Raw genomic sequence first — 27,699 nt, forward strand, 5'->3', positions numbered from 1 at the left:
TTCTCCCTATCCTATTCAGTATCAGCCGATGCATACGGTAGCCGATGCAGTCCGTACCCGACGCGCACTTTGTTTCCGAGAATAATGAACTCCTTCCAAATGCGCTTCGGCTTTGACTCCAAATCCAATCTATGATTTACCAAATTTGGTCGTTAACACACACTGAAGCCCTCTCCGCGTCGGTGCCCAACTTGAACAAGAAGAGAGCCTCCACATGCCATCTATTGGTCACAAGCAACTGCACCTCCTCCACATTGTAGATGTCATAGAGTTGGTACAGTACCTCAACGGTCACCGGGTAGAGGATGTGATTCACTTGGACACGAAGAGCAGTGTCCGCGTCATCCCCTAGCCAGCTCGGCATTTCATCAAACAGGTGGTGGGCGTCTTCTCCAAAGACACCACCACCAACGACCACTCCTCCCATCACTAATGCCCAACACCATCTCAACACTGGAGACCCCACGGATCAACTGCTCTAATACCATATTGTTACATTCCCACATCACTCCACCAAATCAACACAAATCATAGAGAGTATAACCAACAATCCACAGCCAAATTACTCGAGTACTGAGGATACAACTCAACAGAATAGAGGCAGGGATTGGGGATAAGAATTAGACTGGGTATTAGAAGAATTAGGTTGGGAAATCAGAGAACTAAATTGGGGGCTAGGGAAGAGATGACCATAGCTGTCACGCCCGGAATTTCTATCCAAAATTCCAAACGCTTACATGTGTGTAAACCCTCGTCCAGGAATCAGCCGAGGCACACAATAACAAATTGATAATAGAGTATAATTATTATTCTAATTAATAAGTGAATATAAAGTCATTACAGAGGTAGATAGTTCCTCTCAAACAATAAAGATCTAAGCAGCGGAAAATAAGATAAACGGCGCAGACGACTCCATCCCACAAGCAGCTTGACCAGGGCTACGCCTAATCCTCCACACCATCAACATCACTGTAGAACTCCTCCTCTGATGAATGATTGCAAGGTGAGTATATGGCATACTTAGCAAGCCACGCAGCAAATATGCAAGTGCAAGGGTGTCGGGACCCAAAACTAACAACTTGGATCCGACTGAGATTAATGTATCAATACCTGGATCAGTAAAAATTGATACATACAATACGTTAAAGTCTTACAATACTAAGGGTTTTACAATAATAGGTACTCACCTATCTAATTAATACACAGCGGAAGTTTCTATACATTCTGACTAGTGAGGTATAACCTTTAGGGATTTTCTAAATTATCGGGGTCTTCATAGTAATAGTCATAAGGGTCCTCCTCTTGACCCAGATCTGAAAAAGGGGTTATAAGAGCAAGGATGAGTATTCACAATACTCAGCAAGTTATCACAGAAATATGTTATGCATTGACATATAATAGGGTTCTTTGCAAAAAGCAGTATTGGACAATCTGAAAAAGTTATAGTAGAATTTATAAAACATATAAACTTTAGATTTCTAACCAGGGTACCATATGAGTCCCGGTACTCAACTCCATGAGTACAGCTATTCGAATAGTTTCAAAGATATTCTACTGCAGCAGATGTACACTTTACCAGCAATCCACGACTTGCTGATAATCATCGGCTTTAGTCATGGCCCAGTATTAAGTTATTAACAATTATGGCACCTGTTCCATGAACTTATATCCTCATATGCTCTGAACGTAATGTTAACAGCAGCAAGAGGAGTTCTGGCGTTCCCGATGTATTTAAGGGGAATTGATCGTATGACACCACATCATCTCGATCAGGGTTTAGAAATATACCATATAGTTTATACTCGAGTATCACAAACCATTTACCTGTACATGGTAATGGTTAAAGTTGCCCTTCGCGGCTATAGTTGCCTCCTGCGTGAGGACTTAACAATAAGAACCACTATACAGAGGTGTCATATTGCCAATTAACCTAATAACTAGGTCTGTCCCCATTCTAGAAACTGCGGTCGTACTCGTTCGTTCGACATAAGTACCTGGTAAAACTTATATCGATTGAGACAATACTAGCCACCCGGAAATCATCCAAATTTTACGTATTGTCCCAATCTAAGTATAGGGTATTTTAACCAGATTATAAGCAAAATAAGCAATACTAAATTATATGGGTTTCTATGATTAATTTATGCATAGAAAAATAGAATGTTGAATAGAAGGCTATAAATAAATAATTTGTAAAGTATAGGCTTAAATGATCAATAGGTATATATGGTAACTTGCCTTGCTCGATGTCCTGAGATTGATTGATATTATCTAGAGTGTCAGAGGAATCCTCAAGACCTAGGGTTAGACATATAAAATTCAAATTCAAAAAGGAGTTTTAAATAAAATCCAAAAATAAGAAAAATAGAGAAAATAAAATAAAATGCAAAAATAGCAAAAAGGGGTCCAAAAGATAGAGAATGATTTTATAAGAATATTGGTCCAAGTTTCATTGAAATTGGATCTATATTTTAAAAGATATGGGCTTCTAAAGTTTGAAAATCAAATAAATGTGAAATGGCACTGTGTGCGGGTCCCACCTATCAGTCTCTCTCTCTTCTCTTCTTCTACCTCCGGCCATTCCCCAAATCGGACCGGCGGCGCTAAGGTTTAGGATTGCGGCGGCGCTAGAGGGAGAAAGTGGTTGCGGCCGAGGAGGGGAGGGAGCTAGGGATCTCCGGCGACGGCGAGCGGCGGCGGAGGAGTTAATTTGATGCGTGGACGGTCTAGCAGCTAGGGCGGCGGTGGCACGGTTAGGCCGAGATGGCGATCAAGGTGATAAGGGTTAGACATGGCTAGGGGAGGGGTTCTAGAGCATCTACGAGGTTTCTAGAGGGATTCCGGTAGCTTGCTAACCTTTGGCAAGGCGCGGAACATAGTTGCCGACGAGCGCCTCCATAGGCGGCGGCCGTGCTCACATCGGCAGCTCAGAGGGTGGCATGTTAGCGGTGGGCTGAGGGCGTCGGACGGGCGACGGCACTCCAAGGTGGTCGGGCACGCGCAAGCGGCCCCGAGGCCGACGCGCGGCAACACGGCGCACGGCAAAGTCGGATGCCCGGGCGGCGCGCGTGAAGGGGAGGAAAAGGCAAAGAAAGCCACGGTTTTGAGTGGGATGTGGTCCCCTAGGACCAAACCTAGACTTTGTGCAAGATTGAGTTGAAGGTGGGCTGCTCTAGTTGGGCTAAGCATTTCATCGAGCAGCTTGTGTGCAATGGACAGTAAAAATCAGAATTTTTTGAATATTTCCGTAGAAAAGATTTGAATTCAAACTAGGAGTTTGGAAAGGTTTCACTAGGGTTTAGAGTATAGCAAATTTCCACTAATATTAGGATAAGCTAAGGAAATGGTCTATAGTTTGAAATTTGAGAGAATTTGCTCAAATTCACTAGGGTTTAGAATAAAGGGAATAAGTTAGAGTAAATTGGTAGGGCTCTAATACTTGAACCAATTTTAAATAAAAAATCAAATAGATTTTTGAACCAAACAAATTTAATCAAAAGCCAGCATGATGCAGTCAAATTTTAGTTTAAAATTTGAGGATGTTACAAAAGGATAGCAAAGGATGGCATAATATAGTCTCATTTGCATAAATAGCATTTAATAAATATTTCAGAATTTAATAAAACAATAGAGTATTTAATTAAACAATATTAATCCAACGCTATACAACATACCCTGTTGCATAGGCCCAACCATTCTAAACAACCAATCCCGGCTGCACAGTTCTATCTCCAAACCAGGAATATACCATTCTAAACCAGGAGCTAAACAAATTATTACCAATTACAGCATCATTTATTATGGTGTGAAGTGTGAAACTAATCACGAAAGACATTGTTAGACCCGCCCATAACCGCGGGCACGGCTATTCGAATAGTTTTACTCTGGCCAGAGGTGCACCATTGTACCCACAAGACACAACCTCAACATCATGTCAACCATGCGTCGCGATACTTAACAAGTACCCGAATAGAGATTGTGACAATACCCTTCGCATAACACAATTCAAAGCAGTGCACCGTTCCTGGATCATAATCACCCCCTTATAAACAAGGCATGGACTCCCCAGCGACCCCCGTGGGCTTATCTCCGCCACTTCACAGTCTGGTGCTCCGCAATGAACCATACTATACAAAAAGTAAAGCCGTTGCCCACGCTGGCTCGTGGTTGGCACGGTTAATGTTTTACAACCGAAAATCGTGAACCGGTCCTTAATTGTCATGAGCACGACCATCAAAACCATGTGCTCACAACCCACCATTATCAGGTTTTAGTTGACAAATTAATTAATTAACCAATCACGATCAACCATCGTGAGCTTATCATCAAGCCATCATTAAATAATAGTGAATCATAAGTATCCCATTTATATGAGCTAGTGTCTCTAAGCATGGCTAAGCATCCTAATCACTTTAGCTAAAACCATATATTGTTCTAGCTAGTCCAATTATTAACCAAGCGACAAAGTATAGGTAATCAACATCAAAAGGCTATAACAAAGGCAATAGGTTATTTCCACCCAATGACATTCGAAAATAAATGCAATAGTTGAATAGAAACAATAGCTTTAAACGGGATCAACATGCTCAAAGGATTGTTTGGGATCTGTGTGACTTGCTTTGCTGGCCTTGGAACTCTTCAAAATCTTCTCCTGCAAAATTGGACTCTCCGGGAACGTCGAAATCTAAGCATAAAAGAGCAAAATCACCAAAACAGCACATAAACAATCATAAACAATACATGTGGATATTTTTAACATGTAGATCTCAATTTTAGAAAAATTTAGAGACTTGAACCAACTAAATCGGATTAAACCATTTATATAGATTTTAATTGAATTATGACGCAATAAAGAATTATTTTTGAAAAGGAAAAGAGATTTATTGCGTCAGCGGGCTCGGGTTTACGGTGGACCGGGTGCACAGGACGGTCTAAGGAAACGAACGGCCGAGAACAATCCTATCCAAAACGAACAACCGAGATCGAATCGGTCTACCACGGTCTACGGCTGACGTCAGCACTGACGTCGGCGATGACGTCACCACCGGCGGCGGCTCGGCCACGCACGCTCGCCGGCGAACAACGGTGCGGCGGCGCAAACGGAGGGCATCTACGCGAAGCGGGCGACGCGGCGAACCTTACCGAGGCACGGACGGCGGCGGACGGCAACCGGACGACAACGGCGACGAGGTTGAAGCGGTGGCGACGTTCGGGTCGACGACGACGACGATGCTCCGGCGGTCTTCGGCGGAAACGGAGGACGGGACGAGGACGGCGACGACTTGGCGAACCCGACGGTGGACTTCCCAAGCGACGACGACGACCGGAGCGGCGGCGGCGCACGGCTGGACTTACGGCGGCGATGGCGGCGCACGGCTTGACGCGGCTAGAGCACTACGAGCGGCGGTGAGCTACGGCGAGGGTGGCGGCGGAGAGAGGAGGTCTCGAGGGTCCTTATAAAGGGCTAGAGGGTGGCGATGGAGGCCCACGGCGACCGGCGACGGCGATGGAATGTTTAGGGTTCGGGAGGAAAAAGGAATCTGAATCGAGCTCGAATCCCACGATTTCCAAACGAATTTAGACGACGATTCCAAAAGAGAAAAGATAGAGGGGATCCCGGGGATCATTTCCCCTCTACTGATTCGACCGGAGATGGAAAGGAGCGGTCGAATTTGGAAGGGCGGCGGCGGTGGCTTGCGCGCGTTAGGGCGCGGCCGCGGCGGGAGGAAGATGACAACCCTGACAGGTGGGCCCCACCTGTCAGCGGGAGAGAGAGAGGAGCGAGCGGCGGCTCGGCTCGGCGGACTGGGCTGGGCGCGATTTGGCCGGGGAGAGAGAGAGGGGGTTTTGGGCCGACTTTCGGCCCAAAGCCAAAAGGGGATTTTAAAACCTTTTTCTATTTAAATTATTCTTGAAATGCAAATCCATTTATTAAAAATACTTCCTTGGCTCCAATAAATCCCAGAAAAATCTAGGACTATAGAATCAAGTGAAGTATTTAATAAAATTTTATCTGGCCCACTTTTATATTGGAATTTATTATTTAAAAAATTAGATCTTTTCTTCTAGGCTTTTAAAATCATTTCTAATAATTCCAATTAAATAACAATTTATATATTTGAGGACTTTTAGGGTGTGACAATAGCCTTCAGGTTCAAATTGATCGATGTCCCTCGCTGGATGCAATCGGGTTGGTTTCATAGGGGGTGTTTGGTAGAGCTCCAACTCTTACATTTAACTCTAGGAGTTAGGTCTGGAGTGGAGTTATGTAGTAGTCTAAACCTAGCTCCACCTCTCTAGTTCATTTTGTAAGAGCACTCCACCCAGCTCCACTCCCATTTTAGATGAAATTAAAACTATTTGGCTGGGTTCCAGCTCCAAGAGAGGTGGAGCTAGAGCTGTACTCGTGTCAAACTAGCCATAGTGTTGTTGCCGCTCCTGTGTCGATGCCCCAGAACTGGCCCATTGCTTGATCTTGAAGCCCGATTGTATGAGCCCGTGTATGTGACACCACAACCCTGTTATCGACACCCCTAGCCATCTCAAGGATCTGCATGCCAAATGTTCGATATTGGATCATGATGTCCAGGGTGGCAAAGGCCATGCCTCGGTCGCGTTCCAAGTCATGATGGTTTTGTCCGGGGGTGTTCTAGCCTCCATCCAGCCCGTGGCCGACTTGGCACCAAAATCAATTGTCGACATCAAGCTAGACATATCGGTGCCCACCGAATGTTAGATGAAATGCCTGAAGCGTGACAGCAAGGTGACAATGTCTACAATCACCCATGAATCAGAGTTGGGCAAATGGGATTCACGACCAGTGCATATATCAGAAATTAGATGGTGTTGGGCTGGATTGCTTAAGTTGCCACCATGGCCACAACCAATTGAAGTGCTCTTGTTTTAGTAATTCAAAATATTGGAGTAGTTACTACTAAGATGATGGTTATAGACTTGCATTGGCTGAGCTAAAACCTTGGCCTCCACCTCATAAAAATGACATCATACTGGTGGATCAAAAGGCAAGTGTAAAATTATTGAGAACAATAATCTAGTAGGAGACATTGATCAAGCTGCACGCAGTCTTCCTACACTCACTGCTAGGGAACTCATCTTTAATGCCGGTTTGCAACCCCTTTAGTCCCAGGTTGCAAACCGGGACCCTGAATTCGGGACAAAAGATGTCCATCTTTAGTCCCGGTTGAAATAACCGGGGCTAAAGATCCATCTTTACTCCCGATTGGTGTTACTAACCGGAATTAAAGGTTTTTTTCATTGTTTTTTACTGCTTGCATATTGATTTCCCCAAATCGAGTTGCTCCATACATCCGCAAATCACAGATAACATCACAAATCACATATAACATCACAGATTCACACCACAGATCAAATACATCACAAATTCTAAAAAAACACCACAAATACTTAAAAAAATCCATCACAGATTCATATCACATATCAAATACATCACAAATTCTCAAAAACAAATTCTTTCTACCTACCGCACGGTCGCGCTGACGCCGTCGTTCCACCACCGCCCGGCCTCCCATCCCCTGTCGTTGCTCCACCGCCGCCACAGCCCTCCTGCCGGATTAGGCGTAGGGGAGGGCAAGGCTGCCGCCGCTTCTCTCGGCCGGCCACTGAGAGAGAGAGAGAGAGAGAGAGAGAGGCGAGGAGACAGATAGCGAGCGAGAGAGATAATAAATTAAATGACGTGTGGGGAGATCGAGAGAGGATATGGACGTGGGAGAGAGATATTTAGTCCCGGTTGGTGATATCAACTGGGATTAAAGATCGTTGGGGGCCTGATAGTTATTGATCCGGGACTAAAAGTGATCTTTAGTCACGGCTGGTATCATAAAGTGCCATTGCGATTTGAAACCGGGACTAAAAATAATCTTTAGTCCTGGTTCCTACTCGAACTGGGACTAATGTGATTTTTGCATGACCCAGCAAAGATCAGATCTCCAGTAGTGACTGATCAACAACTCTATGCTGAGATGTAAAATTCATCTACTTCGATATGCATTATTTGCTGGAATCTACTGCATAGGTGATTGGGTAATTTGGTGGTATGCATGGAGGATGAAGCAAAGGACATGAAGCCGACCATGCAGGGTATATGGTTCCATGACACTCTTATTCAGACCTGGAAAACAAGCCAATCAACTGACTATCAATCTAATTCTGATGAAAGCAATTGTGTGGTCAGTTTTCAAGAGATTTGGTTTGAACCCTCATGGCATCAGTGTTGGTATTTCTTAACTTCACAAATAAAATCCTCAAGCGCATGGAAAATACCGATGTAGCACTTCACCCAAGAGTATTCTAAGGTATCGAATTCACAGGGAACGTGTGTGTTCAGCTCCTCTTCATGTTCATACAAGTACACGAAGCAAATATAGGCAAAAGGGTAAAGATGATTTCCAAATGAGAAACAGTGTATACGGAAAGCTCGGTTTAATCCCAACACGAGACTTTAGGCACTAGCCAGCCCGCTACTCCTAGATGTCGCTCTACTGTGTACTCCTAGATGTCACTCTACTCCTACATGTCGCTAGAGTAGTAATTATTTGCATAGACACGGTCTCTAGGTTGTTAATTACCAGTGATTGCTGCGTATCGCACAGTTCGTTAGAGGCTGGTGTAGAGGTGGTGCTAGCCCCCGAGATCACCGTAGTCCTCCCTGTCCGGGTACGGAGTAGAGCGTGTTCTGGTAGCAGCGAGCAAGCCAGTGCCTTAAGTATTGCGATAGGGTTAAATTTAAGCTTTTTGTAGACACTGTCCTCACTTAGGAAATTCTCTCTACCCTTTGCCCATCTTTACCTTGTGTCATTGGATGAACTTGAAAAGGAACTAGACACACATGTTTCCTGTGGAAAATCGATGCTTTGGAATAGTCCCGGGTGAAGTGCTACATCTTTATCTCTGTGCGCCTGCGAATTTATCTGTGACCGTAAGAAATACCAACACTTACCAGTATTGACTCTTGCTTATTGATTATTTTGCTGCTTAGGTTGAGTGATGCGGGAATCATCGATCTTTAGGATAGTTCTTACTAGGGGCCTATCCCTAGTCGGTTTGCCTTTGTGGTAAGGGCAGGCATGTTTTCCGCTGAACTTCTATTGGCCGGTCAACTGCATATAGATGATTTAGACCTATGTTTCTAGCTATTCTTTAAGTCACTTTAATTCGTGCCTTCATGTTTCTGATATCTTGGCTAAGATAACAGTGTGAAGCTAGCAACCTCCTGAGACTAGCCGATCACAAGTTAGAGTTTTGAGCAATTGAGATGGTCGTGAAATTTAGTGATATAAGTCAAGTCCCCTGATGTAACACATTTGGTCGTCACCTTCGAGTAGTTTGATGGGCATATTTTAGGTTGAAGTTGACTGTCGGGCTATTCCATCGAAGATCTCCTGTGCTCACTACTCAGTGCTTTGGGTTTTATGTTGTGTTTGGTATTTCGCATGCTAGATCAACGATGAGGTTGGATGGTTACTACTATTATTATTTGGGTTTAATTTAATATCCCATCCAACTAAATATTTCACGTTGTCATACTTAGTAGCCTACTCAATATCTAGCCCAGGTGTCCTGACAAGATTTGAATCTATGGAAGCCTAATAGCGATGGTATTTTTTAGACAAATTGACTTGTGATGGCATTTTGTGGGACTGACATTCGTCGATGGCAAAACATGGAATAAGGTTAATGGCAACACTTAGAATATCTCATGTAACATTGCCCCCTATAAAGAAGTTACTTGACACTCGACTGGAGAATGACACGCACGAAATGGACAGTCATGGATACCAAAAAATGATGCATGTCAAAATTGAATATGCCAACCTTACCATGACTAACAAAACTTACACAAAGAAAACCAAGAAGGTGGGTTCACCCTAATGTCCTCCCTTTTGCAAAGCACCTCAGACTAACACACCTTTGAGATTACATACTATATAAATATATATATATAACTTTACATGAAACATGCAGAAAACATTTCTTCTAGTAGAAACAATGATGCTAGAAAAGCATGCATTCACTTGTAGTTTTGGATTATCTTAGATAAAGATGAGTATGTGCCCACACCAGCACAGCAGAGCCCAACAACAATAATGAATACACATAGCAGTACCTGCAAGAGATGGTATTCATGTTTATTAAATGGCATATTTCCAAAAAGAAAAATGAGCTTGAATATTGAAATTATGGGATTTTGGTTCTTGCATATACAAAAAGAATGCTAATTAGTTCCCACTGAAAAATCCAGATTGAATTGGTGAATAGCGACGCGTAATTAATGAATATCCTTGAACTCTTTGAACTAGACGGATCAGTCTAACTTATAAGATCCATTTAATCTTCAGATTGTTCCAATACCTGGATTACTATATACATATATGTATTCATCTATTCCTGGCAGAGCATACTAATATCTGTTGCATATTGTGAATATGATCAAATTAGTTTCTTGCAAATATGATCGAATTGTTTCTTCTTCAAGCCTTGTTGACCTGTTGTAGACTACGGCATAATTTACTTGGAAACAGTACAGGATCTTTGCAGCTTGTGTTTGTCTGCATAGTCATCTGAATTGATCCCCAAGACTTCCTTTCAATTAGTCGGGAAGTAATTAAGCATTTTCAACACAAATTCGCAAAAAAAAAAAAACAAACGTTGCCCAAGCTGGAGTTTTGATGTCGTCCGCATAAGGTGAGTAAAATTAATTGGTTGCATGCTACTGAGCTTTTGCGAAATTCCCCATTGGTTTTATGACAATGTATAGGTATCTGTATATTGACCGGCGTGTAATTTAGATAGTGGGTGGTAGACAATCAGACATGGGATGAGGTAAACTTTCAGCAGTTGGAAAACTAACATAGTAATAATTTCTATATTGAACAACTATCAAATTGAAGTATTTGAGCAATTCGATGAAAATAATTCTTATTTGTACCTGATACCAAGTCACTGTTCTCCTAAGGATTGCCAAGAAGCATGCACATGGTAGAATATACGCCTAAAACCAAAAACATGTATATATAAATGGTATAAACAGCATGACTAAGACCCAAAAAAAAAACTGAAGGAAAGATAACTCACCACAAACATGGTGAGGAAGGACCCAACTAGTGACATAACAAGTCCTGAAAGGGCTCAAAAACATCAATTAAATGTGAAGGTTATAACAGAAAATAAGCAACATAGTCATTTTGGGAAGTACTGATATAAGTGATGAGGACTTACCGAAGAATGGAACAGAGAGAGCCACAATGAGGGAAGATAGCACAAGTGCTGATCTAAGCATGACTATGTTAGAGTACGTCTGTCGATTAGGAGGTAGCAACTCCTCCATACTAAGGGCAAGAGGAGTCATGGTAAGTGCATATGTGGTTATTAGTTAAGGATATCCAAACTGCTTCCTCCAATTCATAAATCGTTTTAGCTTTTGTCCTAAGTCAAATTTCTCTAATTTTGACTGAGTTTACAAAAAAAATTATCAACATCTACAACATCAAATTAATTTGTTTCATTTAGTCCACTGTGAAATATATCTTTTATAGTGACTTTTTTGTTATTATAGATGAGAAGTTTGACTTATGACAAAAGCAAAAACGGCTTACAACATGGAACAAAGTATGAAACAACATTATGAGAAACTTGAATTAAATATGCTTTTTTACAACCTAATAAATTGAAACTCTTCTTATTCCGTATAATTGAACTAGCTATCTATTAGTTTGTAATGAACTGCCAACATGTTGTTCAATAATGACAAAGTAGCGTGGGAAAATAGGTGTAAAAAAGACAAAATAACACAGTAAGGATATTTAGTTATTGGATTTGTCACCTGCAAGAAAAAGCAAAGTATACACTATCAGTAGAGTACAATATTCCTAATAACAACATTAAGTATTAGAAGCTATACCAGATGTTACAGAGAATGCTAAAGATGACTGAAATAAAGAGTCATACATAACTTAATTTTACTCAATCATACAAGTGATGCATTTATGTCAACATTGTACTAGATGTCATAGCTTCCTCTAATTTAGACAAGAACAATACCGTTGTCCAGACGGCAATCTTGGAAGCTACCAGATTAGATGGCAAGTTCAATGTGAACTGAGATTCTGTTGATTCACCAAACATTATGTATCCCATAATTGCAGCACCAGCAAACAAAACAGTAGATAATGCAATGCTGTCAAGAAAAAAAAACATAAGCAAAGCTTGGCATCACTGTTTTTTAAAGAACTTATGAATCACAGACATTTGTTCTAGGGTTATTACCAGGTGAAAATAACAGCAGGAAACTGGCTGCGTTTCTTCATGGAAGAGTAGATGTTAGGGAACACTCCATGACCTGAGTAGCAGTAGCCATACAACCCAACGGCAATCGGAATTCCTGGGAGATTCAGTGCTGTCCCTTCATCCTTGGCCTCAATGTGATCAACAAGTCCAACCCAGAACAGGCAAGCAACAATGACTATAGATGCAATCACTCCTCCAGCTATAACAGAATGAACAAGATGAGATCCAAGGCACATTGTGCACCCCTTTTTTTTTTCCCGATTATATGTATGCGCAAACACCACACTTGCACATCCGTTTGGTGTGTGTCCCCTAACATATACTCAAAGTAATAAATACCAGCAGCATATCCTTGGCCCACTATTTTTTTTTGAAAGAGTACTTGTGTGTGTGTAATATTCAATAAGTTCAAGTTTTGCAAATATATTTGGTGAAACAAAGGATTCCGGTGACAAGTGTTGATACCTGAAATGAAGCTTAGACAGCTGAGATCGCGAAGCCAAGTTGTTGGCATGACAATCAGAGTAGTCAGGATTGCGAATAATATATGCGCATTTATTGTACATGTCCCAATGGTCAGGTGTGCATTGGGGAACAACTTTGACAAATTATCACTCTCTAATATCAGATACTCAATGCAACAGGCCTGTAGAGAAACATTAGGACCAATGAATATGTTGCCAATATTCTGTACAAAATAAAACAGAATGGTTCAAAGTTCAATGCATCTGTTCTTTTTAACACTACAATGTAGAATGCTTTACGGAATAAAGTTGTTCCAGTCTTAACATACAATTCTGGTATATTTGATTTATGATAACCTTTCCGGCTTCTATTCTTGCATAGATTTCAATTTTCACTAGGGTTAATGCTTGACTTTCTTTTTCTGAAACCAAATTGCTCCACTAAACTCAATATTCTATTACAAACCATTTAGTAATACATTAATTTAACTCTTTCTGTAAATTGCGTTACTAATTTATTCGGGAGAGAGTAATGTTTTTATAGCATCAACTAATAATCTAATACAAATACACAACTAAACTGAATTGTCGGTAAGAAGTACTTACAAACAGTTCCATGTATAGAATTACCTGCAGGTTGAAAGACATCAGAAAATCAGAGTTACCACAGAATCATCATCCATGGAACAACACAATGAAAACATAACAAATGTAAACTGACAGTTTACCGAGATGACGATGCGACCAGTGGTGCCGAAAGCTGCGTGGCCAATGTCCGGGTAGGTCTCAAGGCCTTCCTTGCTGTCCAGGCAGCGTTTCAGCAGGATGCCGGTGTACCATGCCAACACAGCCAACAGAGCCAATATAATCAGCCCAAGCCAGCCACCTTGCTTGACAGCATAAGGCGTTGATAGGACCCCCACACCACACAGGACATTCACTCCTGTATATCACAGAATTGAAATAGAGAATCATATTGCTGGATTGACATATACTGTAAATTTTAACAGAGTAATTGATCTTCTCAGTTCTCACACAGACCTGGAATTTCAACTGTAACAGATGAACTGAGGCTGCAAATACTATATGAGATTCAACTTGTACTAGACATTAATATATTCAAAACCTAGAGAAACTAATTCAGCAGTGAAACTGTGTTCTTCTGTAAGGAAAATGAATTTTTGTATGGTGTTTGGTATAATTACAGTCTGAAATTACACTAAGCAGATGGTAGGATTTAAGTGTACTTACACTCTGAAAGTCTGTTTAATAGAAACACTTTCATATTCATGTTTGCAATGAGGTGTTTCCTGAGAATGGAAAGTCTTGTATATGGAAAAAAAAATCCAAATTGTTATATAATAATAAAGAATGTCTCATCTTTTAAGAAGAATATAAGGCTTATCCTTGTTTTTCTAAGTTATTTAGGTTTAGTAAATAAAATTGTTCTATTGATTTAGAAAAAACTCTAAATCCATACTCATGTCACATAATCCCTTGGTAAAAATATTTGATGTTTAGGAAAAATTCAGTTATGTTTTTTTAAAAAAATTTAACCATCAACAGTTCCTCAAATGCTTAGTTTAGAAATAAAAGAAATGATATACATAAATTTGTCTCGAAAAATACTATCACAGTATCATAAATTTACTAGATTTAATAAACTTATTATTGCAATATAAATTGAATATTGGAATTTCAAAAGTTTTACTGAATCTTATCCTAAACATCTTTGTCCACATAATGTGGTTGGTGCACTTATGAACTTATTCCCTCTATCCCATAAAAAATAAACTTAGTTCGTGATGTGTCACATTCATAGTACTAATATGTATGTGTTATATTCCGTCCTATATTTATTTTTATGGGACGGAGAAAGTATACAACTATCGTCCCTCTTATCACCGTCAAACCGATCAGACGATTATTGTGATGGAATGTCTGATAATAACAGGAGACAGACATCTTGTGACAGAATGGATCAGGATCCACAGTTGCTCTCTAGGCACTAAGTTTCAGTGTTCTCATTAGGATATTCCATGATTAGATCAGGACAAGGTTTCTCTTTCTCCTGGACAAAGACAGATCTAATTAATCAGTAGGGCTGGCTGGTACAATTATAGCCCAATTGTCCATGTTCTGTCACATGAATGTCCTGATCATTCATCAGCCATGTGAGATACATATGCGACATACTCCCTGTTTGATATAGAGGCCAAAAATAAGAGTGCTCAATCTGTGGGCCTGTGATGTCAAATGGATCAATCTAGTGAAGAATTAATCCAAATGTCATATAATTATGATCCTTGAATCATTTGACTGACAACTAATCGTCAGGTACGGAGTTATATAGCTACATGGGCATTATTTTCAGACTGAGCAGTGAAATACTAGATCTGAGGAGAATATTAGTACATGGGCATTATTTTCAATCCGCAGATCATGCGTCCAGGTTCAGTGGTTAATTGAGTATGACATGATCTATTCTATGTTTTTTTTTAAAAAAAAGAAACATAAATCTAGACTAAAATTGTACGCATGAAACATAGGCAAGCTGGCAAACGGTGTTCTGTACACGTTTATTGTTGATACTCTAATAATGAAGTATTTCTGTTCACCCGTAGTAAGGTAAGAATAAAGAGTCTCCCTTGGAGGAAATTTTTATATAAAATTAGAAAACACACATAACTCCGTCCCAGAATATAACAACTTTTAGCCTCAGAATTTATCTCAAAATATAACAACTTCTTTATCACATTATCTTCCCAACCAATCACAACCCTCCACCATTCACTTTTTCTACATATCTCCACTACTCATCCAATCACAACCCTCCACCATTCACTTTTACCTACTTTATTAATAACCGTATCTAACTCTAAAACTTATTATATTATAGGACGGAGGGAGTAGAATTTTAAAGTTTGATTTTCTAAGAATAAAGTAGGTAGTTTAATTGTCCTCTCATAATCATGAAAAGAAAGAACTAGACAAGGAAGTAACACAGAAAACCCCAAAGAGCCTATTTGTTTTGGAGGAATTTCAACACATAGAAATAGGAAAAGTAAACGAATAGGATTGTATACACACTTTAATCCATAGAAATTTTTCCATGAGGTTTGTGTGGATGAAAAATTCCCTTTGTTTTCTGTATAGGAAAGGAAAACTTCCTTTGGTTTTCCTATATTTACATTCCTATGACCCCAATGACATTCATATGAATTAGTATTTAGGAATCTAAATGCTTTGAAATTCCTCCAAAACGAATAAGCCTAAAATTAATTATCAAACCAAATGCACCCAGAACATACCGTTCAAGACGCCCTGAGTGTAGGTGCACTGCCGGTAGGGCCCAACCTCGTGGTGTCCAACCACCAGCGGCTTCTGGTCCTCGGGGATCTTCTGCAGAGACGACGGCCTCCTCGGCGGCAGGAGGTACTGCGAGCTCTTCCGGCCATATTCGTGCTGCTGTTGCCGGCAGTCACCTTCGTCGTCGGCCGCCGCCGCCGCCGCCGTCGTCGTCGGCAGCAGTGGCTTGATGAGCCCGGAGATGATCTCCGGCGGCTTTCCCCGGAACGAGGCAGTCAGGAATGAGTTTGATAGACGGCTCAGCGTCGGAGTGCCCAGGAAGCTCAGGTTCGGGGATTGCACGCTACTGTACATGTCAATCGACTGCCTGTTGATGCATAGAAAGAAAAAAACATGATCAAATTCTTGTGATTCAACGTTGCATATTGATTCTGAGATTGAGTTCTGATGGAAGCTGAATTTGAACATTTAGTGAAGAAACTATACGTGCTTTTTCAGGTTCACATAAACGGAACCCAGGGTCTAAAATTTCGGATCTACTTGTGTTTAATTCTTTGTAGGAATTTACTCTGGTCAAAATTTTTTGATTTTGTTTCAATGCAACGAAAAATTGCGCATACACAGCAAAAACTAATTTGACTGAAAATTCCATTTGAAATTTCTGAAAAATTTCCGAAATTTCAGTCCCCGTGATTCGTTTTCTTAGTTGCTTTCCAAAATGTAAAACACTATATATTCAGAAGAGATAAAATAAAAATAGCAAAGGCGCCGATCATATTGATCTGAAATTCTGAATGTTCAGATTGCACAACGCCCACTGATTCTCTCTCCTTCTCTCAGACAAAATTATTAGGCAATTTTGGAAGAACAGATGGGACCAACTGAAGCTGCCAAGTCAGCACCAGGGACCACAGGAACAGTGACACGTAGCACCAATTCCAGTAGTAGGCGTGACACGTCGCTATCGTGGGGCCCACATGTCAATGGCTACTGCAATCGACCTATAGGTTCACCGACACGTGTCCTCACACCCCGATGCCATCCCAAATGGCTACTGCCTATCCTGAATATTCTGGCCATCATAGGCCTATCAGGATCAGAAGGCATCTGAAATATAATCAACTAAAATTTTCGAAGAATATGTCATGTGGTATGTCTATGCCAAATAAAAATGTATAAATCATTGTTCTTAGTTTCAAACTGTTCTTGCCGAGACTCTTTTAGTTTGTTTGGATAATGGGATAAGAATAGTGGGATTGAAATAGGGAAATGGATGAAGTGCTATGATGAAATGAGGGAGGGATAATGAATGGCTAGGATTAGAAGAAACTCTTTGATGGGTGGGAAATTATTTCCCCAACTCATTAGCCAAACAGGCTCTTTGTGTGCTAGTAAAAAGAAGTTAGAATCTGAATTCCTATTTTGCTTTTCTACCTACCAGATGTTCATTATCCAAGAAACGTACCAAATGAGTTGTTGAGAAACAACAGAAAAACTGCCATACTTTCTTTTTTATTTTTGAAAAAGTGTTGCATTGCAAAATTCACAGTTAAAAAAAGTAAGACTAGTGGTGATTAATTAGTACGGGATGGCAAACTGAACTCTCCAGAAAAGAATGGAAAAGACTGAAATTATTCGACTGTAAACAGAAAAGTTTGGACTTTTATTGACGCGTGGCACTGCGAAAGAAAAGAAAAAAATATAAAGAAGAAATGAACTTGCGTCGGCGAACCTGTAGCTCTGAGGCCACTGCTGCGTGTAGGAGCTGGGCTGGCTGCCGCGGCCGCCACCGCCGCCGCCGCCGGCGGCGACCCGCGGGGTACCGCACGACGACGACGAGTCCGACCCGTCGTCCGACTCATCGCCGCCGTGGCCGCGACGCTTCCCATCCTCGACGGCGGCGGCGGCGTCGTCCTCCTCGTCGCTGTCGATGAGGAAGCTCCGGTCCGACACCGAATTGTCCATCTCTCGCAGTAGACCTCGTGCTGAATGCCAATGCAAATGCAGCAACGATGGATCGGGGGGAGAGAGAGGGAGAGAGAGAGACACTCTGTGTGTGATGAGGAGGGTGTAGGAGGACGGGTTTATATTGCGGCGGTGTGGGCGCTAGCCGCTTAGCTAGCGGCCGGGATGCATTCTGTGGCGGCGACAGCGGCGGGTCTGGTTCGAACGTAGTAGTAGAGGTGAAACGAAGCAAACAATAAGATGAGCATGTGGTGTTTATAAACCGAGGCCATTTTCCTTAGTAGCAATGATGTCGAAATTATCCTATTACTAAATGGAAGACACAATACTACGGATCTGTACTGATCAGATTAACCACAACAATTTGTAGTTTTCTTGATGACCACATAATATCCTTGGCAGTCAAAAATAGTCATCAAGTTTAGTCATTGTCTCGGCGGTTAAAAGTTTGTTACTTTCTTCGTCCCATTTTAAATACATTTATGAGTTTCCATTTCTAACTTTAATCGTCCGTCATTTTATTTATGATTAGTATATTTCTGTTTTTATTAGATGACAAAACTTTATGAGTGATTTATATTTTTATTTTTTCTAAAATAAGACAAATGATTAAGGTTGGATACGGAAACTCATGACTATACTTAAAATGTGATGAAGGGAATATATTTTAAGATGGATGTACTATTTATCATCGCTGATCTGCACTTTGATCACTAACAATCTAGTAGAATTATTACATTAATTACGATGAACGAAAGCTTACTACTTGTGTTAATATTTAGTATGTAATACGCTTTTAATGATGTGACATGTATTTCAATATTTTGTAAAATTTTGAAGAAAAAGATAAATGGTTAAAGTACAAATATAAATAGCGCTAGTTGGAGTAGCATCCACGTGAGTAGTGTCCTAATGATATTCCGTTGGAGTAGCATGGAAGGGTGAGGGTTGCTTATTAATTTGAGTCTCATGATGCCCATCCTTTACACTCAAGTTTCATGAATTTTTAAGATAAAAAAAGTTTCATGAATTTCTTTGATTTTTCTCTATTTCCCACCAAAAATCATGAATTCTGCTACTCCCTTCGTTTTAAATTACATGTCAGCCTAATTCTAGAGTTCATTTTTTTCTAACTAAAATACTTTTCATTTTCACATTCCAAAACACTTTAAATGTGAATTTCCTTTTATATCCTTTATTAATGCAGCCACACGTCAATGTAGTCACAGCTCTAATGGACTTATTTCAACTAATAAAAGTTAACGACTACTGCAGAAAATTCAATTGCGTAATCTACTTAAGGAATGGGTAACAATGTAATTTGTCATATTTTATTTTGTGGAATTTGCTAGAACAATAAGTAATTTTAAATCAAAGGGGTAAAAATAAAATAAAATCCCTTGCCAATGTGGAGTTTTACTGGTGTACATGGTCTCCTCACAAAGTCCTTGCCCCTCATTCGACGACACTTGATTAACTATAAATTCAATAACACAACTATTTTTCCGGGGAAAATCCAATAACATAACTTGATGAATATAAGAAATTTCACGCGAGCCAACATTATTCTGTCGATTTTGATTTCGCTAGTGCTATATATTTTGTAGAATTAATCATTTCGAAGTAGTTTATAATGTATTTTTTTCTCTCTCTCATGTGGAGCAAACCAAGGGCATGTGACTTTGTAACATGTGTGGTCTGCCGCCGGCCGGTTGCAATGGGTGTTGTTTGGTTGCAAACTTGCAAGTGCAATACGCCCGAGATTGCAATAGCTACTTGTTCTTGGCCTCATTTGGGTGGCTTACGTTGCGTTCATTTTTCGAATGAGATGATTGCGATATGCATGGATTCTCTAGCTCTTGTGCATTGCTTTAACTTGCCCTTTGCAGTGGATTAGGGCCGCAAAATACAGGATTGTGTGCCCCTGTGAATGTGAGGTTTTGAGGTGTTGGGCTGTCCCGGTTGCAATAGGTATTACGTTTCTTTTTCTCATCGAGAGTAATCAGAGACACCACGGTCATACTCACACTGCACAACACCACACATGTCCATATGTGGACGCCCTCGGCATTTAGTGCAATTGCAAAATATTAAAGGTATAGAAAACTTGGAAAGTCGACTCATGATACCCACACCGAGGGTCGGTTTCACTACAACCGTCCTTTGATAGTCTCCTATCTATTTATATATATTTTAAAGAAAACACAGTACAAACGTGATGTTGTTTATATGCCAGAGGAAACCCACCGTCTCTTGTCCGAGTGCGTCAGATTTGTACAATTTCTTTCAAGCAACATATTTAAAAGATATGGATCCATATTATTTACTTTTGTGCATGTTTTGTGCATGTCTGAGTTGGTTAGCATTGCGGCTGTACTACTCATCTACTCGTATCTCCTGGTAATCCAAGATACAGTGCATCTTATTTTTCTTTTTGCTGATAGATATTTAATTTCTTTTTTCATTGTGTAACAATGGGGTCTCGCAAAAAAAATGTTGAAATATCTAATTGGTGCTGCCTCGCAAAAAAAAAATGTCAAAGTTAATTACATAAAACCACTCAGGATCGAACAAATGCATACCCCGCTGAATTTTAATTTTTTAAAATGATTTTTCTTCTGATATTATTTTCCATAATTTTGGGGATTTTATTTTTGTTCAACCCCCATTTCTCTTCTTTCTTCTTGTTCATCCCCAATTCGAAAATCCTACGCGCGCGGGTCTTTTGGACGAGCAGGCCTTCGGAACTACATCCTCTAGAGTATTTGCACGGGTAGGGAAGCGTGTTTCTTTGCGCGACTACTCTCTGTTTCGACAAATTTGACTACTTCATCTACTTTGTGTTCATGTTCGAGATGTCGATGAAATAGAATGGCAACACAGACAGTGCCAATGCTAATGCCAACACCAACCACTAGTGCACCTAGATCAAATGTTTCTGGTTTATTCTCTAGGTATCACTACTACAGAAACACGAAAAGGATATGGCACTATAGGTGCTAGAATAGCTAAACCAGCACCTATAGTGCTTTTTACCTCTAACGCACGCCCACGGAGCGCCATCGGCCAGAACCGACACCTTTGTGAAGAAATAGGTGTCGTTTCTAGAGAAAAACCAGAACAAATACTACATGTGCTGATTTATCAAGAAAAACCAACACCTTTAATTTATAAATCTACATGTGCTGAGTTAAATAGGTGCTATTTAATTAAAAAACCGACACCCGTAATAACCGAGCTGAGCCGAGCCGGCTACTCGCGAGCGGATATGGAGAGGGAAGGGCAGAGTGGGTGTCCTTATCCACTCTAGTCACCTCCGCCAACTCTCTCTCTCTCCACTCATCACCTGGCCACGAGGGCGCCGCGACCAGCGTCGATCCGCCCAGAGTCGGTGCGAACCACTGAGGTCGCCGCGCATGAGGTGCTGCTATGGGTGGCGCCCACAGAGGAGGCGGAGCGGCGCCGACAATTTGGATCTGGCGTAGATCACGGATGGGCGTTAGCGGCTTCCAACGGCAGATCCGACAGCGACCACGTCGGCGGTGGCTTTCCCGCGGCCGTGGTGGTGGATGTTCTTGATGTGTTCAATATTGTATTGTTCTTCAATGTTGTTAACGTGTTCATGTGTTTTTGGATGTTGTTGATGTTCTTGGATGCCAATTATTAATATTGATGGAATCTGATCGAGCTGAAGGGAGCTGCTCATCAAGCCACTTTTTTTATTATTATTTTTTTGCATTTCTAGAAACTAAAGGTGTCCGTTTAGAAACCAACACCTTTGAGTCCTCCTCAAAGGTGCCGCCTACTAGGTGCCGGTTGGAAAATTCGGCACCTATGGATGGTTCCCAACCGGCACCTATTCCATTTTCTATAGTAGTGCTCACTCTAGTGTTGAACATGTTACTTGATGCTATAATCTCTGCTGGTAAGGTTGTGATTAACAATAGATTACTCTTTTCCATAGTTTTCATATTTATTCTCACGTTGTTCTCGATTAAATTATGCCGAAATATAGATATTCAATATACTCGAGTACAGTCACTCTCACTATATCTATCATATGCGAAGTGAGCATAGCTCAACTGGTTAGGTTCCTTGTGGTGGAACTAGCCAACCCGGGTTCAAATCCTAGATTTTCCACGGTACTCGCATTTACGGCTAATTATTCTTTTAGTGGTAGGTGATGTGACCGTTAACAGCGTGGCACCCATGGTGGCTTCGTCATTCTCAAAATATGCCGGCAAGTCTTCCGGAAGTGCTCAAAGGGGTAGGGTGTGCATGTGTACGTCCATATGAGTTAGTGTGCGTGCGTTGTGAGTGCTTGCGTTTGTACTACGTTTCTAAAAAAATATATAAATACTTTATAGAATTTGAGAAACTTCATCCTTTTCTTTACCACTTACTAGAACACAAAATAAATAGCAACCTGTCGGCGGGCGTAAATGGCACCTTCTGTCAACAAGACTTAATGCATCATGTGCTGACTCAGACGATTAATCATCCTTTAATTATATAGTACTAATGTACTGAGATTCCTCCGTTTAGCATGCATCTTGTACCACGATGATGAATGGATTCTTTTAATTTTATACAAGAAGTCATATGGCCATATTTAAAACACTGCCAGTTATCAATGTGATTATAATAAAAAGCTACAAAGTTAATACATGCATAGATATACAAAGCTACAAAGTTAATACTCCCTACGTTCTATATTATAACACGTTTTGGCTTGTTTATCTCTTATAATATAATTTCCAATATACATATGAATTTGGACACATATATATAAAGAAAATACATGAATTCGATCAAAACACATAACGTCTATAGTGTGTAATGTGAAACGCAGGGTACACTTAAAGAATCTTGAATTTGCCTAGAGGGGAGGGTAAATAGGCGTTCCTAAAAAATTATCATAACTTCATAGCGTATTAGAGAGATGAGAACTTTCGGTTCAAATCGGAACTTCTGGTATGGGATTGGAAGTTCTGGTCTTAACATAAAAGTTCGGCAGATAATGGAATAAAATACTAGCTATGAACTTGTAGCTCGAATAAACAAAATGTATATGAACCAAAAGGTGGCAAATAAGGTATCTAAGCAAGATATAAGGTCACCAACTATATTAATTAAGCATGCAAGTAGATCGGGTAAAAACAAGCTCAAGCACAATATGAGAGATGGCAAGAACGAGCAAACCAAGAGAGGAGACACGTTGATTTGTTTCCCGATGTTCGGATCCACGGATCCTACGTCTCCGTGATAGGTTAAAGCTTGTCATATTTCACTCAAATGATAGGTTAAAGCTTTGGTTTGTCTCAAGGTAGCACTATGATAGGTCACTTTTAGCACCGAGACATACACAAACACATCAACGTTGTATCCCTCTTAATAGTACGGCATTCCTAAACTCAAATGTAAATACGAAGAGAATTATACCAATAGGAATGCTTTCTTTCCATCTTTCTTTCCTTATCTTAAGGGATGCCAATGCCGAAACCGTTTCACCATATATTCTTCAAATGATTGATGCGGTTACTTCTAGTTTTAAATGGCCTTGCACGGTCCATCATGACAAAGTCGTCACTCGCCCTTCACCGCCGGATTTGGTTCTTCGGTGCCAAGCTCCCTGCTTGCCCTTCACCGCCGCATGGTCCATCACTACTGAGCATCTCTTGCCCTTCACCATCTTGCCATAGTAGCCACTTCGTATCCCACATCTTCAATATCTCCACTTGGTATTTTAGGTGTAATCATATCACTTGAGTGTCAACACCTTTTCAATCCTTGGAACCTATTTTTCTCATTCAACTCAATGAAATCATTAGTCTCAAATATCCGGTTGTCAACCTCCACATGCTGACCAACCGATCGCATGTATAAAAGGATATAAATAAATTATGAGTATTAAATTAACACCACAAGTGTCATATACTCAAATATATGCTCAAATGTAAAGATCCCAATTAAATGAAAGTGAATAGCATGGATCGATTACATGCATAACTAAAGTATAGATTTGCTCCCCCTAAATGTATGAATACAAAATGTTTGTGTGAAGCAAGAGTATGCATAAAAAGAATGAAACATTAGGAGCCTATCCTATACAAGAATATAAGTCATTTATCAAATATAGGCATTAAAATAAATGTATACCTTAATCATCTTCATGTTCTCAATGTAAAGAGACTAAACAAGAGAAAAATGCTCAAACAAAACATTAGTCTCACATGTATATCATTATTCACATGGAAATATTATATATGAACATATCAATATGTACATGGAGAGAAAGATTGATACATGTAGCTTGATCTCCATGCTTTTCATCCTTGTGATTTAGGTCCACCATCAATGAACGTTTCTATCTCAACTCATAGAAGTCCGGGAATCACCTTTCACACACTCCACTTTCATATCCACATGAGACTAGGCGAAGAAATGCTTATAAAAAAATTAGTCTCACATAATTGGATTTATCATTAATCACCAAAACCAAATTAATGGCACATGAACTTTCGTACACAAATACATTGGTAGTTGTCCTTTGCATAATATCTCTATTCAGAGAAAATAACGACATGTTGTCAGTAGTTAAACCGGACAATATATACTCTACTGGAGAAGTGATCTTTGCTAGGTCATGCAAAAATTACATTAGACCCGGTTCGAATAGAAACCGGGACTAAAGAATAGGTTTAGTCCCTGTTCAAAAGCCCAGCGGCACTTTTTGATCTTTAGTCCCAGTTGGCAAGTCCCAGTTCAATAGCCACAGGTCATGTCAAGCCCTCGAACAAACATTAGTCCCGGTTGGTAATACCAACCGGGGCTAAATATCACTCTTCCAAGCATCTCACGCGCTCTCTCTCTTCCTTATCTCCTTGGCATCCGTGCAAGCTTTTCACTCCTTGTATTCTTATCTTATCCCCTCTCCTCCTCCACTCCTTCTCCTCCTCCTCCACTCCTCCGATCCACTCCTCATCTTCCCCTCTCCCGGCAACAGGCCGCTCCTCTTCCCCTCTCCCGGCAACAGGCGGTGGCCTTGGAGGGCCATAGCAGGCGGCGGCCGGGCGGAGGGCAGCTAGGCGGTGACAACGGCCCGGAGGGGTCATCGGTGGCGCTTATCAGCGGGCTGACACGGCGCCGGAGACGACGATGCGAGGACTTGTGTTGTTTTTCTGATGCCATTGTATATGTGTGGTGCTATTGTGGATGATTAATTTTGTTGAGTATGTGAATTTGTGATGCTAATGATCTGTGAATTTGTGTTGTCATTTTGATCTGTGATGTTTATTTGATTTGTGAATTTGTGATGTTTGTGAGTTTGGCGTGAAATCAATATGCAAACAGCAAAAAAAAAAAGAGACCTTTAGTCCACCAACCGGGACTAAATATAAGCATCTTTAGTCCTGAATTGGGCATCCCGGTTGCATATCCGGGATTAAAGGGGTTGCAAATTGGAAGTATTGTGGGTTTCTCCAGTAGTTATATAATTGAACAAGTGAACTGTGATAGCACATAAGTAATTTAGGAGTTGGTGTGAAATGATTATCAACATGGAAGTGATAAAAAAATTTAAACATAGAAAATATATGCTATGTCATCGAGTTGGCATGTATGCCTCAAAGATTTTACCATGGATTTTGTATCTTTTTCTTCCATGCATATGATTTTGCAGATTTTACTTTGAAATATAAGGCACTATTAATCATTGGTTCTAAGGCCGAGGGCTACACTAGCATGAGATAGGACATCTCAATCGGGCAGAAACCATCATCTACGTCGGGAAGGGCTCCCGTCACAAACCAAAAGTCACAGATGTGAGAAGTCATCTGTATCGGGCATTTAGCCGTCACAGATGACAGTTATCTCAAACGGGCCAAAAATGGTGCCCGTCACGGATTGGTTTGACCCAGCAGATGAGTCAAACCAGGACCAAACTAGGGCCCATCACTGATGAGATCATCTGTGACGGGCTCATACTTCAATCACGGGATTGGTATGACTCCCATCACAGATGACTCACTCAATCGGGCTTGTTTTTAACCCCGTCATGGATGACTCATCTATATTGGGTTTTAATTTAGGCCTGTCATGGATGATATCATCTCTATCGGTCTTTTATTTAAGTCCATCACGGATGAGTATTTTACAAAAAAAAATTATTTTTTGGCTAGCCTTAGGCCTTTGCTAGCCATGCCCGCTGAAAATGACAGAAGAAGCTATATATATTCCTTTTCCCAACAACCCCGTTTGCACATCCATTCACAAATCAAACATTCAGTGATCACATCGACATTCACACACCCATTCACATATATGCCATTCACAGCAATTCACAAATCAAACATACAGTGGCGGACACAGGATTAAAAATATGATGGAGCGGAGATGTTCGCTTCATAAGGACAACTAAACGCAACAAATATCATATTTATATTATAATTAAGGCAAAACAAAACAATTTTAAAGCAAAGTAATAATATTTGCGCCATACAAAATTGTAAATTGGACACTTATGGGCTTTATACTTATGGGCCATTTTGGCAATTTGTGAATATATATGGCCTAAGGAGGGTGTGGGGGGTTGGGGCAACGGGGGGCCGTAGCTGGGCCAACCGTCCCATGCTGCCCAATGGGCAGTTCCACCCCTGCAGACATATATTCAATGATCACACATCCACATTCACACATCCATTCACATATGTCATTCACATCCATTCAGCGACATGCATATTCAAGAGTCAAGCATCAAAAACCTGCAAAACTGAGTTATAAATTGGAACAAATTTATAAGTGATTAGCATTGCAAGTATATATAGAAACGTCAGACCGCATTGTATTACATATTATATATATATATATATATATATATATATATATATATATATATATATATATATATATATATATATATATATATAAATGTTTAACCATTGTAAAATCACATGTATTTGATCGAGAGCGTTCAACCGTCTTTTGTCTTTCCAGGAATATTTAGCAGTAACCATTGTAAAATGAATGGCCAGGATTGATGCTGAATGTAGCAACTCTCCCGTAGCTCTAGAGGATCCCGCTACTCCTGAATCCTCTTGGTGTGCCTTAACTGACAAGTGGCCCTATGAGTCGATAAGAATAAGGAAGTTACTGGAGTATTTGCCATCTTTTAAAATAAAATGTTTATACGCTTCTAGTTTTGAACATTTTTACTGCTCAAGAAAAGAATCAATTATGTTTGAGCCACTCATTTGTACTAACTCGGCCAGTGACAAAACAAAATTCAAACGGCAAAACGAAATATATATCAAAATCGAGAGTAGAAAAAGAAACCCATCTCTGTTTTCATGTGCTCAGTGGATCTTCATGTTGTTGTATGGTTAACACCATGTGACAATATGCACACGCCGATCGGCAACTATTTCTTGTATGAAAATGACACAGCGCAAGAGCGTCTCTCTCGTTTTATGGCAATGTTGGCTTCATGTTTCAATAATTGAGGTGATTGCGATAGATGCAAGCTAGATTCTTCTATTCTTGTGTGCCTCATCTGCTATTCCCGGTGGATAGGGCCGCCTGCTATGCACACTCTGCTGAATGTGGGGTTGAGGAATTGATGATGACAGCTCAAGGGACT

The 27,699-nt window shown here is 40.5% G+C and overlaps 1 protein-coding gene across 1 annotated transcript; it reads right to left on the minus strand.

Annotated features, from left to right (window-relative positions):
* Positions 1 to 9,947: 9,947 nt before the first annotated feature.
* LOC127769480 (amino acid transporter AVT1C-like) lies at positions 9,948 to 18,262 on the minus strand. The gene is made up of 12 exons (XM_052295065.1): positions 17,830 to 18,262; positions 16,100 to 16,464; positions 13,517 to 13,731; positions 13,395 to 13,418; positions 12,790 to 12,970; positions 12,304 to 12,523; positions 12,079 to 12,214; positions 11,837 to 11,860; positions 11,257 to 11,395; positions 11,113 to 11,156; positions 10,967 to 11,029; positions 9,948 to 10,144 (listed from the first exon to the last, which is right to left on the minus strand). The coding sequence occupies exons 1-12, from the start codon at positions 18,060 to 18,062 to the stop codon at positions 10,049 to 10,051; spliced, it is 1,740 nt and encodes a 579-aa protein (XP_052151025.1). The 5' UTR covers positions 18,063 to 18,262; the 3' UTR covers positions 9,948 to 10,048.
* Positions 18,263 to 27,699: the final 9,437 nt, after the last annotated feature.

The sequence above is a fragment of the Oryza glaberrima genome, chromosome 4 (assembly GCF_000147395.1).
Source record: "Oryza glaberrima chromosome 4, OglaRS2, whole genome shotgun sequence".
Lineage (NCBI taxonomy): Eukaryota > Viridiplantae > Streptophyta > Magnoliopsida > Poales > Poaceae > Oryza > Oryza glaberrima.